Raw genomic sequence first — 15,089 nt, forward strand, 5'->3', positions numbered from 1 at the left:
ATATACGGCCTTTATTATGTTGAGATGTTACCTCTATACCCAATTAGTTGAGTGTTTTTATCACAAAAGAATGTTGTATTTTATCAAATGTTTCTCTTGCATCTATTGAGGTGATTATATGGTTTTTATCTTCTATTCGACTAATATGGCACATCACATTTACTGATTTTCATATGTTGAACCATCTTTGCATCGCAGGGATAAGTCCACCTTAATCATTGTACACTTTTTAATTTGCTGTTGAATTTTGTTTACTAACATTTTGTTGAAAAATTTGCATCTATATCCATAAGATCTAGTTTTATTTTCTTGTAGTATTCTTATCTGGATTTGGTATCAGGGTAATGCTGGCCTCATAGAATGCGTTTGAAAGTGTTTCCTCTTCAGTTTTTTGGAAGAGTTTGAGAAGTGTTCGCATTACTACTTTAAAAGTTTGGTAGAATTCACCAGTGAAACCATCTGGTCCTGGGCTTTTCCTTTTGGGAATTTTTTTTATTATTGATTCAATCTCCTTACTCATGATTGGTCTGCTCAGATCTTCTATTTCTTCATGATTCAGTCTGGGTAGGTTGTATGCTTCTAGGAATTTACTCATTTTTTTCTGGGTTATACAATTTGTTGGCGTATAATTGCTCATAGTAGTCTCATCATCTTTTGTATTTCTGTATTATCAATTATAATGTCTCCTCTTTCGTTTATAATTTTGTCTTCTTTTTTCCTTAGTCTAGCTAAAGATTTGTCAATTTTATCTTTTTAATAAATCCAGCTCTTAGTTTTTATTGACCTCTTCTATTGTTTTTCCAGCCTCTATTTCATTTTCCTATGCTCTGATCTTTGTTGCTTCATTCCTTCTGCTAACTTTGGGCTTAGTTTGTTTCTTCTTTTTCTAGTTTCATGAGGTGTTAAATTAGGTTGTTTACTTCAGATCTTTATTTTTTTCCCTAATGTAGGTGTTTATTGCTACAAACTTCCCTCTTTTGCAGCATACCATATGTTTTGATATGCTGTATTTCCATTTTTGTTTCAAGATGTTTTAAAATTTCTCTTTGATTTCTTCTTTGACCCATTGACTGTTCAAGAGTGTTAATTTCCACATTTTTGTGAATTTTAAAGTTTTCCTCTTGTTAGTGACTTCTAGTTTCATACCATTGTGGGCACAAAAGATACTTAGTATGATTTCAACCTTCTTAAATTTGCTAAGACTTGTTTTGTGACCTATATGAACTATCCTGGAGAATACTGTGTGTACTTGAGAAGAATTGAGTATTTTGTTGATGTTGGATGGAATGTTTTGTATGTCTCCTAGGTTCATTTGGTCTAAGTAATGTTGGTTACAGTCCAATTTTTTTTTTTTTGGTTTTATATCTGGATTATTTATCCATTGTTGAAATTAGGGTACCGAAGTCCCCTACTATTATTGTATTGTTACAATATGATAATATTTATCCTTTCAGATCAGTTAGCATTTTCTGAATATATTAAGGTGCTCAATTATGGATGCATATATATGATTCTTGTATCTTCTTAATGAATTGACCCCTTTACCATTATATAACGACCTTCTCTGTCTGTTATCATTTTTGGCTTTAAGTCTATGTTGTCTGATCTAAGTATAGCTACCCTGCTCTCTTTCGGTTTCCACTTTCATGGAATATGTTTTTCCTCTCTTCATTTTGAGCCAATGTGTGTCCTTAAAGCTGAAGTGAGTCTCTTGTAGGCAGCATATAGTTGTATCTTGTTTTTTTTTTTTTAATCCATCCAGCCACTATATGTCTTTTAATTGGAGAATTCAATCTATTTACATTTGGAGTACTTATTGATAGGTAAGGACTTAGTAATGTCATCTTTTTTCCTGGCTGTTTTGTATTTCTTGCGTTCCTTTCTTCTTCTCTTGCTACCTCCCTTTGTGAACTGATGATTTTCTGAAGTGGTATGCTTCAGAAAGCTCTTTATGTTTTGTGAATCTACTGTAGATTGTTGCTTTGTGGTTACCATGAGGCTTACATAAAATATCTTATACATATATCAGTCTATTTTACACTGGTAATAACTTAACTTCAATCACATACAAAAACTCTACACTTTTACTACCCCCTTCAAGCTTTTGATGTCACAGTTTACCTCTTTTATATTGTATATTCATTAACAAATTATTGTAGCTATAGTTATTTTTAACACTCTTGTCCTTTAACCTTTACACTAGAGTTAAGTGGTTAATACTCCACAATATTATAGTATTATTCTGAATTTGACCATACACTTACCTTTACCACTACATGTTCATGTTTCTATGTTACTAATTATTGTCATTTCATTTCAACTCGAAGAATTCTTTCAGCATTTCTCATAAGGCAGGTCTAGTAGTGATAATTCCCTCAGCTTTTGTCTGGGAAAGTTCTTTCTCTCTCCTTCATTTCTGAACAGCTTTGCCATATAAAATACTCGTTTGGCAGCTTTTTCCTTTCAGCAATTTGGATATATCATCCCACTCTCTCGGCCTATAACGTCTCTCTGAGAAATCCACTGATAATCTTTTGGGGGTTCCCTTATAAGTTACTAGCTTTTCCCCCCTTGCTGCTTTTAAGAGTCTCTGTCTTTGATTTTTGACACTTGTATTACAGTGTATTTTGGAAAGTTAATTTTGTTTGATGACATATGAACTACATGTACTTGGATATCCGAATCTCCCCCCAGGTTTGGGAAGTTCTGTCATTATTTCTTTTTTTAAAAAATTTGTTTATTTTTGGCTGTGTTGGGTCTTCGTTGCTGCGTGCGGGCCCTCTCCAGCTGCAGCGAGTAGGGGCCACCCCTCGCCGTGGTGTGTGGGCCTCTCATCGTGGTGGCCCCTCCTGTTGCGGAGCCTGGGCTCCAGAGCGCAGGCTCAGTAGTTGCAGCTCGCGGGCTCCAGAGCGCAGGCTCAGCAGTTGTGGCTCACAGGCCCAGCCGCTCCGCGGCATGTGGGATCTTCCCAGACCAGGGATCGAACCTGCGCCCTCTGCACTGGCAGGCGGACTCCCAACCACTGCACCACCAGGGAAGCCCTGTCACTATTTCTTTAAGTAAGTTTTCTGCCCCCTTCCTGCTCTCTTCTTCTGGAACTCCAGTAATTCACCAACTGGCTCTTTTGAGGGTAGCCCATAGAACACTTAGGCTTGTTTCACTCCTTTTCATTCCTTTTTCTTTGTATTCCTCTGACTGGATAATTTCAAAGTTATGTCTTCTGTTTCACAGATTCTTTCTTCTGATTGATCCATTCTGTTTTTGCTGCTCTCTAGTACATTTTCATTTCATTCATTGTATTCTTTATCTCAGGAATTTGTATGGTTTATGACTTCCTTGTATTAAACTTCTCATTTTGTTCATGTATTTTTGTCCCTGATTTTGTTGAATTGTCTTTGTTTTCTTGTAGCTTATTGTGTTTCCTGGTCAACAGCTATTTTAAATTCTTTACTGAGTAAATTGCAGATCTCCATGTTTTGGGGTTGTCATTGTGATCCTTTTGGTGGTGTCATGTTACCTTGATTTTTCATGTTTCTTGAAGTTTTGTATTGCTTTTTTTGCTTTTGAAGTAGCAGTCACCTCCTCTAGTCTTTACTAACTGCCTGTAGGAGAGAGATACCTTCTGTCAGCCCTGCTAGGTGTTCAGAGGCTATCTCAGACCTTCTGTGAATACACCTGCTCCACGCTCCTTTCTCCCTCTTGTGGAAAAATTCTTAAGCTTATCTGCCTTCTCTGGATTCTACAATACAGCAGGCCAAGTGCTGACAGCGTCTCTTTGTTTTCCCAAAGGTGGCTAAACCTCAAGTTTGTAGTTTCACCCTTGCCTGCAATTTCAATCCAGCTTTCTGCATGTGCTCACTAGCTGTCTGTCAAAGCTCACTCTCACTGCTGCCATCAGCAGTGCACAAAGGGAGCTGGCCACAGCGTGGTAGGGGTCTCTGGGTGAGGCATGCAGAGCACTGAGTGTTGTCCATGGGCTAGCTGGGCAGACCCAAGGTGAGGTGTTCCCAGCAGCTGGTGGATGGGCTTCTTGATAGTCTACAACACAGTAAGATTCACATCCCTTTAATGCCCTCTGAGAATCCTATCTGCCACTCTCCCAGCATCTTCCCACCCCCTCCCACCAAGCCCCTTGTCTTGTAGCTCACAGTTCAGTACTCTGGATGGGCCAACAAAGAAATGAGCCCCCTTGGCAATGTTCCATACAGCTGGGGAAGTTGGGTGCTCGCTCACACACTCTCACTTTCCCCCACAGGAGAAATCATGGGCTGAGCTCTCTTTTGGCCCTAAGCTGTGTCATCACCTTGGAGGAAGGGTAATGTGGGTAAAGTCAAGCTATTTCTCTTATCTACTCCAGTGCTTCCAGATGCATATTTTTTTTTACTCCAATGGTGTGCTGAAACCTCTCAACTAGACACCTGGAGTTCCACAAGGCTCTCATGTCCATGGATGAGTGCCTAAGATAGTGTTTTCCAGGGGTTCCCAGACTGTGGCTGAGAGGGTATGGAGCCTCTTCATGGGCTACTGCAGGGTCCACAGCTGAGACCAAGGTTTGTCTGCCTATTTATCCAACACACAGGTGGGTGACACCCTTCCCAGGTCACTTGGCATTGGATGCTGGATGCCACAGCTCCCTCAAAGGCACTTTTGTCCATGGATGGATGTCAAGTTTTTGATGTTGTTGGGGAGCAAGCGGACAAAAATGAGGGACATCTTTTGCTACCATGATACTGATATCAGAATTTTATAACTGAAAGGGCACTTGTTCTCTCTAGGGTAACTTTCATTCCCACAATCATTAAGTCTGGAAGGGTAATAATTTTTTTTTAATTTAAATTTTGTCCACTTATCTTGACTAGTAAATCCTCAATATGGATCCTGTTTTAGAAGAGCCAACAACTACCAGTCATTTTTCTATTTCTGTCCTAAAACAGTCACTTCCACCAAAAGGCTGTAGAATGTATCTCAAGATAAGACCAAGAATATATAGCTTGATGCTCTGTGGGAGGTGGAGGAGGAGCTCAATTTTAGGTGCTCAAAAGGCATCTAGTTAAGCACACAGAATGAGTCTGCTGGACAATCTTAACCACCAACAATATATGGAATAATATAGAAAACTACTTGTACAGTAGTTCAAAATGTAGCCACAGAAACATTCTACCAGTTGGTAGAACACAATAACAGCAGTATATATGCAAAAATAATACTTAAAAATGGAGACTGAAATGTAGATAAGACTGTCAACAAGCATGGCCTTAGCACATGGGAAAGGAGGAAGCACAAACTGAGAGTAAAAAAAGGGTCTTTGAAATGGTTTATAAAGAAAAGATTTTTGAATCAAGAACTACAGCAGGGACTCCTACTTGGTACAAGCTGAATGGGTATCAAGGATAAGACACAAAAGGTCAGAACTCAACCACAAGTAAATATGATCCAATAATTGAGTACTGGGTTACAGCTCCTGAAATCTTGCAAGTCTAGGCGCTAATAAGGCCTGGTCATGCTTTTGAGTAGTGTATATCTAAACACAGTGGTAAGGAATAAAAATGGCTCTAGCTTAGGGGAGAGGGCAGATGCAAGGGCTAAGAATGATACAGGAGTTGATAAAGGAGAACAATGTATATTTCACTGGATTGAAAGCCTGCTGAACCCTTATTTAACCACCAGTTATTTTTTTTTAAATAAAAAATACTGAATCTCTATATTTAAAAAAAGAGCTTTTCCTCTTCTCTAATAGATACTCAAGGAAAAATGACAAGCCTAGAATTAGCATTTAACATTGAAATAACATGTTTCTTGCAACATGTTATGAGCTTCCAGAAGCAGCACAGGAAGAAGACTCACCAAATATACACCATATAACCATGACATTTCTGAGAGATGAGGAGACCAAGATTCTTTTCTGGGATTAAAACAAGTAACACAGTAACTTTTCTTTCTTCCAAGTCTGCGAAGCAATCTCCTTCATGCTTCTCTTGCAACATGAAAAGTTAATGAACAATAAGTTTTTAGCATAAAAAGTATATATAACATCATCCAATATGGGTAAACATAAATTTACCCCAACTACCTGAAAACTCTGCTTTTAAGTAGGCAACACACACACAAAACAACTTAAATTAAAATACAAAATAAATAAACAGAAAAACATTATTTCTTGGAAAAGCACTGCATATGCTGCAGGTTCATAGGCAATATTTTATATTAAACATAAATCTCACCCAAATTCTGTTAAAATTTCTTACAATTGTCAGCCATTATATGAATATTATCTTTTTCCTAAAGGAATACTCCGGTATTTTGCATTTCAGATATTTTAAGAGTTTTATTTGGCAAAGAGAAGCCTAAGAATTTTTTAAAAAACATTTCCAGAGGGAACACCCTTTACCATAAAATAAATTTGTTTAATTTGGGAGGACAAATGTATATTTCTGACATATGTGCTAATTTTACAATTAATACAAAAAAGATAAAGTTAGTTGAAATATTTTAAAAATGTAAAAACCAGTCCAGGCAACATAACTATACAATCTTGCTGTAAAAGTTCTTATATCAAATTCCATCCAAAATATTTATGCAATATACTAAATTCAGTTGCTCAAGTCACTCTTCACTGACGGCTGGCTTTTCCATTTTCTGTTGTCTCCATTCTGAAAAATAGGAGGAAAAAATAAGTTGGTAAAAGTAACTAAAATTAACTACTCCTTATCTAACTATTAAATGAAATTAAAATTTAATATAGTCATAGAAGAGAAGAATGTAAGCACTTTAGAAAATGACTAAAATTAGGGTTCCCCCTGGTTAGTTTAACTTCCTCATTTTGCAAATGAGTGAAAATTGAGGCAGGCCCAGAGAGATTACATGACTACCCCAAGCTTTCATTTCAAAGGCCCCTGGTTTTTTTCCACTATACTGCTCCAAGCAAAACTAAGGAAAAAAAATCTCTTCCATTTTGACAAGGATTTATTTCCTCTTCCACTAAAGAAATTCCTTTATCAATACATTTTTAAGAGAATTTCTTCCAAAAAAGATTAAAATAACCATTTAAATTATTTTAGATTTATTCTAATAAATCTTCAATTATTTTTAGATTTTAGATTTATTCAATTAAAATCAATATTCCTAATACTGTATTACTTACTAGGAAAATATTTTCTCCCTTGTTATTTTATACAAGTCAGTGTTGCATACTATGTTTTCTCTACAATTTTTCCCTCTATGATGTTTAATGAACATTCATGGTTACAATCAATAATATCAAGTCTTTTACAAGTACCAAGAATCAAAGAAGGTAATTTTTTTTCTCTTCATAAGTAACATGTATGAGTCCATAATATTGTAAGTAATAAGATAAAAGTTATTATAAGTAATAAAAAAATTGCTGACCACAACAAACAAGCAGCGTTTGTTTTTCTAAACTTACTATAAGGCAATTAACAAAACTAATTTCTACAATAATGAATACAAACCCATTTTCCTCTTTAAGATGTTGATATAACTCAGCTCTGTTATTAACAGAGTTCAAACGTCCAGCAAATTCCTGATGTTTTCTGGAATTGGCAGTATTGATTCTATTACTCCATAAGGATAATAAGGACACTGGCCCTGGTGTAATATTTGAAAGAGAACAAAGGTAGAATAATTCATTACTTCAAAATTTACAAACTTAACAAATTTACCCCTTAGTCTATTGTTCACTTTATATAATTTAAGCAATATCATCTTCCCTTTATTCTAAAATTTGTATGTGTTTAGGGGTCCCCAAGACTAACTACTAGAGGTTCAGTGATTTGCTGGAAGGACTCAAATGACTAAACATAAAGTTACAGTCACAGCTAGGAATCATTACAACAGTATAGTAAGGACACATAGCCAAACCAGTGTGGGGAAAAGGCACAGTAGTCAAAAGACGAGTGGAATCCATTTGCAGGCTTTCCATGCTCTCTCCCTCCCATGAGGGTTCACACAAGAGTACATACTCCCTCCAGCAGCAAAAATGCAGCGATGTGTGTACAATATTTCTGCCACAAAAGCACATTTAAGATTCCAGAGTTCAAGGTTTTTCTGGGGGCTGGTCACGTAGGCATTCCCTGCCTAACTACAACTACCAAAATTCCAGACTCCCAGAAGGAAAGCAGGTGTTCAGTTCAGATATAAGGCAAAATAACTTTATCATTTGGGGAATGTTTCAAAAGCCATATTCCCAGATGTCAGCCAAGGGCCAAACTTGAAAGCAGGCTTTTCTAATAATAATAGCCTCAGGCCTGCTATAGTTAACTCTTTTCTGCACAATAGAAAAGGCAAAAAACATTCTCTAACACCATATACAAAAATAAACTCAAAATGGATTAAAGACCTAAATGTAAGACCATTAACCATAAAACTCCTAGAGGAAAACATAGGTAGAATACTCTTTGACATAAATCATAGCAATTATTTTTTTCTGATCTGATTCCTAAAGCAGAAATAAACAAATGGAACCTAATTAAACTTAGAAGCTTTTGCACAGCAAAGGAAACCATCAACAAAACAAAAACACAACCTACCAAATGGGATAAAATATTTGCAAATGATATGACTGATAAGGGGTTAACATCCAAAATATAAAAACAGCCCTTACAACTCAACATCGAAACAAACAAACAAACAACTTGATTTAAAAATGGGCAAAAGACCCGAATAGGCATTTTTCCAAAGAGGAAATGCAGATGGCCAACAGGCACATGAAAAGATGCTCAAATCAGTAATAATCAGGGAAATGAAAATCAAAACCACAGTGAGATATCACCTCACACCTGTGAGAATGGCTACTGTCAAAAAGAACACAGATAACAAACGCTGGCAAGGATATGGAGAAAAGAGAACCCTTGTGCACTGTTGGTGGGAATGTAAATTGGTGCATCCACTGTGGAAAACAGTATGGAGGTTTCTCAAAAAACTAAAAATAGAACTACTATATGACCCAGCAATTCCACTCCTGGGTATATATCCAAAAAAAACCCAAAAACACTAATTCAAAAAGATACATGCACCCCAATGTTCATAGCAACATTATTTACAATTGTCAAAATATGGAAGCAACCTAAGTGTCCATCAACAGATGAATAAAGATGTGGTGTGTGTGTGTGTGTGTGTGTGTATGTATGTATACATATATACACATACGTACAATGGGAGACTACTCAGCCACAAAAAGGAATGAAATTTTGCCAGATGCCACAACACAGATGGACTTGGAGGGTATTATGCTAAGTGAAAGAAGTCAGACGGAGAAAGACAAATACTGTATGATATCACTTATATGTGGAATCTCAAAAATACAACAAACTAGTGAATATAACAAAAAAGAAGCAGACTCACAGATAGAGAAAACAAACTAGTAATTACCAGTGGGGAGAAGAAAGGGGGAAGGGTTACCAGTGGGAGGAGGGAAGGGGGGAGGGGGTTAAGAGGTATAAACTATTACGCATAAAATTAGCTACAAGGATATATTGTACAACACTGGGAATACAGCTAATATTTTATAATAACTATAAATGGAGCATAACATTTAAAAATTGTGAACCACTATACTGTACATCTGTAACATATAATATTGTACATCAACTATACTTCAATAAAAATAAATAAATAGAATTATAGCACTCCTAAAAGAAAACATAGAAATAAATCTTTGTGACTTTGGGTTAGCAAAGATTTCTCACATATAACACCAAAAGCACATCATAAAAGAAGAAAATTTATATATTGAACTTCATCAAAATTAGAAACTTCTGCTCTGCAAAAGTCGCTCTCAGGAGAGGGACAATCCACAGACTTGGAGAAAACATTTGCAAATCACATATCCAACATAAGATTTGTACCCAGAATAAATTAAAAATTCTCAAAATTCAACAATAACCCCCCCCCCAAACAACCCAATTTAAAAATGAGCAAAATATCTGAATGGACCTTCATCAAAGAAGATATACAGTTGGCAAATAAGCAAATGAAATGACACTCGCCATCATTAGTCATGAGAGAAAATATAAATTAAAACCACAAGGAAATACTACTACATACTTATTAGGAGAGAAAAAAAAATCATGACAATACCAAGTGCTTTCAAGGGTGCAGAACAACCAGAACTCTCACTAACTGCTGGTGGGAATGCACATGCACAGCCACTTGGAAAAGTGAGTTGGCACTTTCTAATAAAGTCAGTCATGTACAGTGGAATAAAAAAAAAAAACTAATGATAAACACACAACACAGATGAATCACAAATGCATTATGTTCTATGAAATAAGCCAACCTCAAAAGGCAGCACACTCTATGATTTTATTTATATGACATTCTGAGAAAGGCACAATCATAGAGGGAAAAAGACACATCCATGGTTATGAGGGATTGGGGGCAGGGCAGTGTAGGACGAGCACAACTGTTCTATATCTGACTGTGGTAGGGGCTGTTACACAACTGTATACAAGGTCTAAACTCACAGACTGTGCACCAGAGAGAGTTTATATTACTGCATATAAATTTTCCATAATAACAAAATTAGAAACATTTTTTCTTATTATAAAACTAATACATATTCATTAGATAAAATGTAGAAAACAGCAAAACATATAAAGAGGGGATAAATCACCCATAATACTACTGCTCTAACAACTATACATATTTTTTTTAATGCCAATCTATAGCAATAAAATTACATTTTGGTTTTTCTATTATTGCATTACACAAAGAGAGGTGAACAGATTTTCATCACATCTATAGGGCATGTTTGGAATAGCCCAACCTTCCATGCAGACTACACAGCAAGCACAAAATTCACTTTGGAGAGTCCTAGGAAGTTATTTTCCAAAGCAGATGAAACAGAGGTACAATAAAAGACCCATATCAAATTGCTGATCAGGAGAGACATATGACTTAGGTTGTAAAATAGAATGAAAAAAGAAACAAAAATACCAGTCTTGAATGGAAAGTTACAAGGGCAGGCAGTGATTTGCAATCAAGTTACTTCTCATACAGGCCACTCTATATAGTGTTTCCAGGGTGAAAAGCTTCAGGGATCTAGTTAATTGAATTATAGCTGATATTTCATCTAAGTGACACGCTCTAGTGCATATGTGTATAAAAATTCCTTTTAAAACAAAGTGGACATCATGGTATATATGGCTGTGTAACCTGCATTTTAAATTTAACTTATTATACATTAATTCATTAATTCTTTCATTTAACAAATAGTAATTGAACTTCTACCATGAACCAGGGACTGTAGTGAGTGCTAATGAAAATTTACAACAGTAAATTTTTAAAAGCCCCGCCTTTGAAATGTTTCAGCCGAATAGTAGAGGCAACATATCAATCAATAATGTCAATGCAGTACTCTTTTAAGTGCTACCATAGTATTAATCATGGGACGCAATGGAAACACAAAGAAGTACCTGACTTAATTGTGAAAGGAAGTCCTCAGGGAAGTCTTTTCTGAAAAAGTAGTTACTTAAGTTAAAATCTGAATGATATACATTAGCAAGAGGAAAGAGTGGGTATTTGTGAAAATAGTTATTCTGGGGCTTTATAAATTCCACCCTATGGACACACCATCATTTAAGTCATTCTCTTGCTAATTCATGTTTCAGTTGCTTGCAACTTTTTGCTACTATAAATAATAATTTTTAGAGTTCTATTTTCCAAACAGTGTTGAAGCATTGCTTAGATTAAACCTAAATTAACCTCATCCTAATCAGCAGTGGCATGTGAGTAACAGAATAATTTACCAATAGACATTTATTTAAATCCCACTATTTTCCAGGTACCCTGGGCAAATGCCTAAAAGACAAATATGATAAGATCTTACCTCTAATTTCAAAGAAATCAGTGAACTGGACAATATTAACATGTATTACAATATATACTACAACAATAGTATATAAAAAAACAAACAATCCCACCTTCTCCCTAGGATGAGCTGCCAATAATTGTAACTAGCTCTGAGGTCTTATGTAAAGGCACAGTGGTAAGAACTCAGTCCTTTGTCATACCATTTCCCATTTACCCTGAAAGAACTGAATTTAGTTTACCTTCAAGATAACTAAAGCCTGCGGTGATTTCAGGCACTCCCAAACCCGAATCCTATCTTTGACTGCTAGAATTCCTCAAGAGGAAATTCAGCTTTTCAGCGTATAAGTAAGACATTAAAGGCATTACAATAAAAATATTGTTTGTAATACCTTTACTGAAACCCATTCACAAGACATTTTAATTTATCAATAAATGGGGATAGTAGATCCTTCCCTAACTTCAGTAACAGCTTAGAGAAAAGAGTCTGTCCTCAATAACCTAGCACTTAGTATAGTGTTAGGAACATACACAGATTCAAGATTATGTAATTAAAATTTCTTAAACCACAGACTTTATAGTAAAAGTGTTTATCTTCCAAAGGCTTCATTAATAAAGCTATGACACTACGTTTCCTTTAAAACTGACAAATGGGACTTCCCTGGTGGCACAGTGGCTAAGAATCTGCCTGCCAATGCAGGGGACATGGGTTCAAGCCCTGGTCTGGGAAGATCCCACATGCCGCGGAGCAACTAAGCCCATGTGCCACAACCACTGAGCCTGCGCTCTAAAGCCCGGGAGCAACAACTACTGAGCCTGTGTGCCACAACTGCTGAGGCCCACGCACCTAGAGCCCATGCTCCACAACAAGAGAAGACACTGCAATGGGAAGCCTGCACACTTCAACGAAGAGCGGCCCCCGCTCACCGCAACTAGAGAAAGCCCATGCACAGCAACGAAGACCCAACGCAGCCAAAAATAAATTAAAATTAAAAAAAAAAAAAAAAGCTGACAAATGTATTTACTGCCTATATTTTCCAAGGCTGTGAACAAAGGGTCTCCTAAACAACATCAGGAGCAGTGAGTAGCTCTTCCTCACACACAACATAAAAGGATACTGTACAACAGAACTAAACTGGAAAACTTTTTACAAACATAGTTACCGCAGTTCTACCTTACCTTTTGATTTTTCTACTGGTGGAGTTTCATCCGTCTCAACAAGAGGCTTTTTATTTGGAGGTTCTGGGGAATCAGGTGAATCTTTGATAATCTCAGCTTCAGCCAACTCTTCTTTTCCACGTTCTAAGATTCCTTTTAATCTTTGAGAGAGACAAATAATAAAAACGTAAAAAGTTTAAATTCTTAGAAATCTGAATGGTTCAATAATTTAACTAGACTTTACATACCAATCAATAAAAGATACCTGGCTCTCACAACATAAGCCTAGGAACAAATCAGAAGCTATACCTCAATTTAAAATCAGGTAAGAGAAGTTAACAAATTTAAACACAAGTTTCCCTTTTCCTCCCTATAATGCAGTAATTCAGTAACGTAGTCAGCTGTAAAAAGGGGCTAAAATTATAAAAGAAAATGAAGAAGAATTTATAAAGGTAAAATTTTAAAGGTCAGAAATAATGTGATCTCTGTTGCAACAAAAAGAATAAAATACCTAGGAATAAACCTACCTAGGGAGACAAAAGACCTATATGCAGAAAACTGTAAGACACTGATGAAAGAAATTAAAGATGATACAAACAGATGGAGAGATATACCATGTTCTTGGATTGGAAGAATCTATATTGTGAAAATGACTATACTACCCAAAGCAATCTACAGATTCAATGCAATCCCTATCAAATTACCAATGGCATTTTTTACAGAACTAGAACAAAAAATCTTAAAATTTGTATGGAGACACAAAAGACCCCGGATAGTCAAAGCAGTATTGATGGAAAAAAACAGAGCTGGAGGAATCAGACTCCCTGACTTCAGACTATACTACAAAGCTACAGTAATCAAGACAATATGGTACTGGCACAAAAACAGAAATATAGATCAATGGAACAGGATAGAAAGCCCAGAGATAAACCCACGCACCTATGGTCAACTAATCTATGACAAATGAGGCAAGGATATACGATAGAGAAAAGACAGTCTCTTCAATAAGTGGTGCTGGGGAAACTGGACAGCTACACGTAAAAGAATGAAATTAGAACACTCCCTAACACCATACAAAAAAATAAACTCAAAATGGATTAGAAACCTAAATATAAGACTGGACACTATAAAATCTTAAAGGAAAACATAGGAAGAACACTCTTTGACATAAACCACAGCAAGATCTTTTTTGATCCACCTTCTAGAGTAATGGAAATAAAAACAAAAATAAACAAATGGGACCTAATGAAACTTCAAAGCTTTTGCAAAGCAAACTACAAACAAGATGAAAAGACAACCCTCAGAATGGAGAAAATATTTGCAAATGAATCAAGAGACAAAGGATTAATCTCCAAAATATATAAATAGCTCATGCAGCTCAATATTAAAATAAACAAACAACCCAATCCAAAAATGGGCAGAAGACCTAAATAGACATTTCTCCAAAGAAGACATACAGATGGCCAAGAAGCACATGAAAAGCTGCTCAGCATCACTAATTATTAGAGAAATGCAAATCAAAAGTACAATGAGGTATCACCTCACACCAGTTAGAATGGGCATCATCAGAAAATCTACAAACAACAAATGCTGGAGAGGGTGTGGAGATAAGGGAACCCTCTTGCACTGTTGGTGGGAATGTAAATTGATACAGCCACTATGGAGAACAGTATGGAGGTTCCTTAAAAAACTAAAAGTAGAACTACCATACAACCCCGCAATCCCACTACTGGGTATATATCCAGAGAAAACCATAATTCAAAAAGACACATGCACCCCAATGTTCATTACAGCACTATTTACAATAGCCAGGTCGTGGAAGCAACCTAAATGTCCAATGACAAAGGAATGGATAAAGATGTGGTACATATATACAATGGAATATTACTCAGCCATAAAAGGAACGAAATTTGTAGAGATGTGGATGGATCTAGAGACTGTCATACAGAGTGAAGTAAGTCAGAAAGAGAAAAACAAATATCATATATTAATGCATATATGTGGAATCTAGAAAAATGGTACAGATGAACTGGTTTGCAGGGCAGAAATTGAGACACAGATGCAGAGAACAAATGTATGGACACCAAGGGGGGAAAGTGGCAGGG

The 15,089-nt window shown here is 36.2% G+C and overlaps 1 protein-coding gene across 2 annotated transcripts in view; it reads right to left on the reverse strand.

Annotated features, from left to right (window-relative positions):
* Positions 1-6,298: 6,298 nt before the first annotated feature.
* Positions 6,299-15,089, reverse strand: part of INTS13 (integrator complex subunit 13) — a 32,276-nt gene continuing 23,485 nt past the window's right edge. For both annotated transcript variants that reach the window (XM_029204126.1, XM_029204127.1), the window contains 3 exons: positions 13,006-13,145; positions 7,470-7,605; positions 6,299-6,650 (listed from right to left, as the gene is read on the reverse strand). In XM_029204126.1, the coding sequence (XP_029059959.1) occupies positions 6,611-6,650; positions 7,470-7,605; positions 13,006-13,145 (316 nt within the window). In that variant the 3' untranslated portion in view covers positions 6,299-6,610. The remainder of the gene's footprint in view (positions 6,651-7,469; positions 7,606-13,005; positions 13,146-15,089) is intronic.

The sequence above is a fragment of the Monodon monoceros genome, unplaced genomic scaffold (genome assembly GCF_005190385.1).
Source record: "Monodon monoceros isolate NGI ecotype Baffin Bay Population unplaced genomic scaffold, NGI_Narwhal_1 Super_Scaffold_6, whole genome shotgun sequence".
NCBI lineage: Eukaryota > Metazoa > Chordata > Mammalia > Artiodactyla > Monodontidae > Monodon > Monodon monoceros.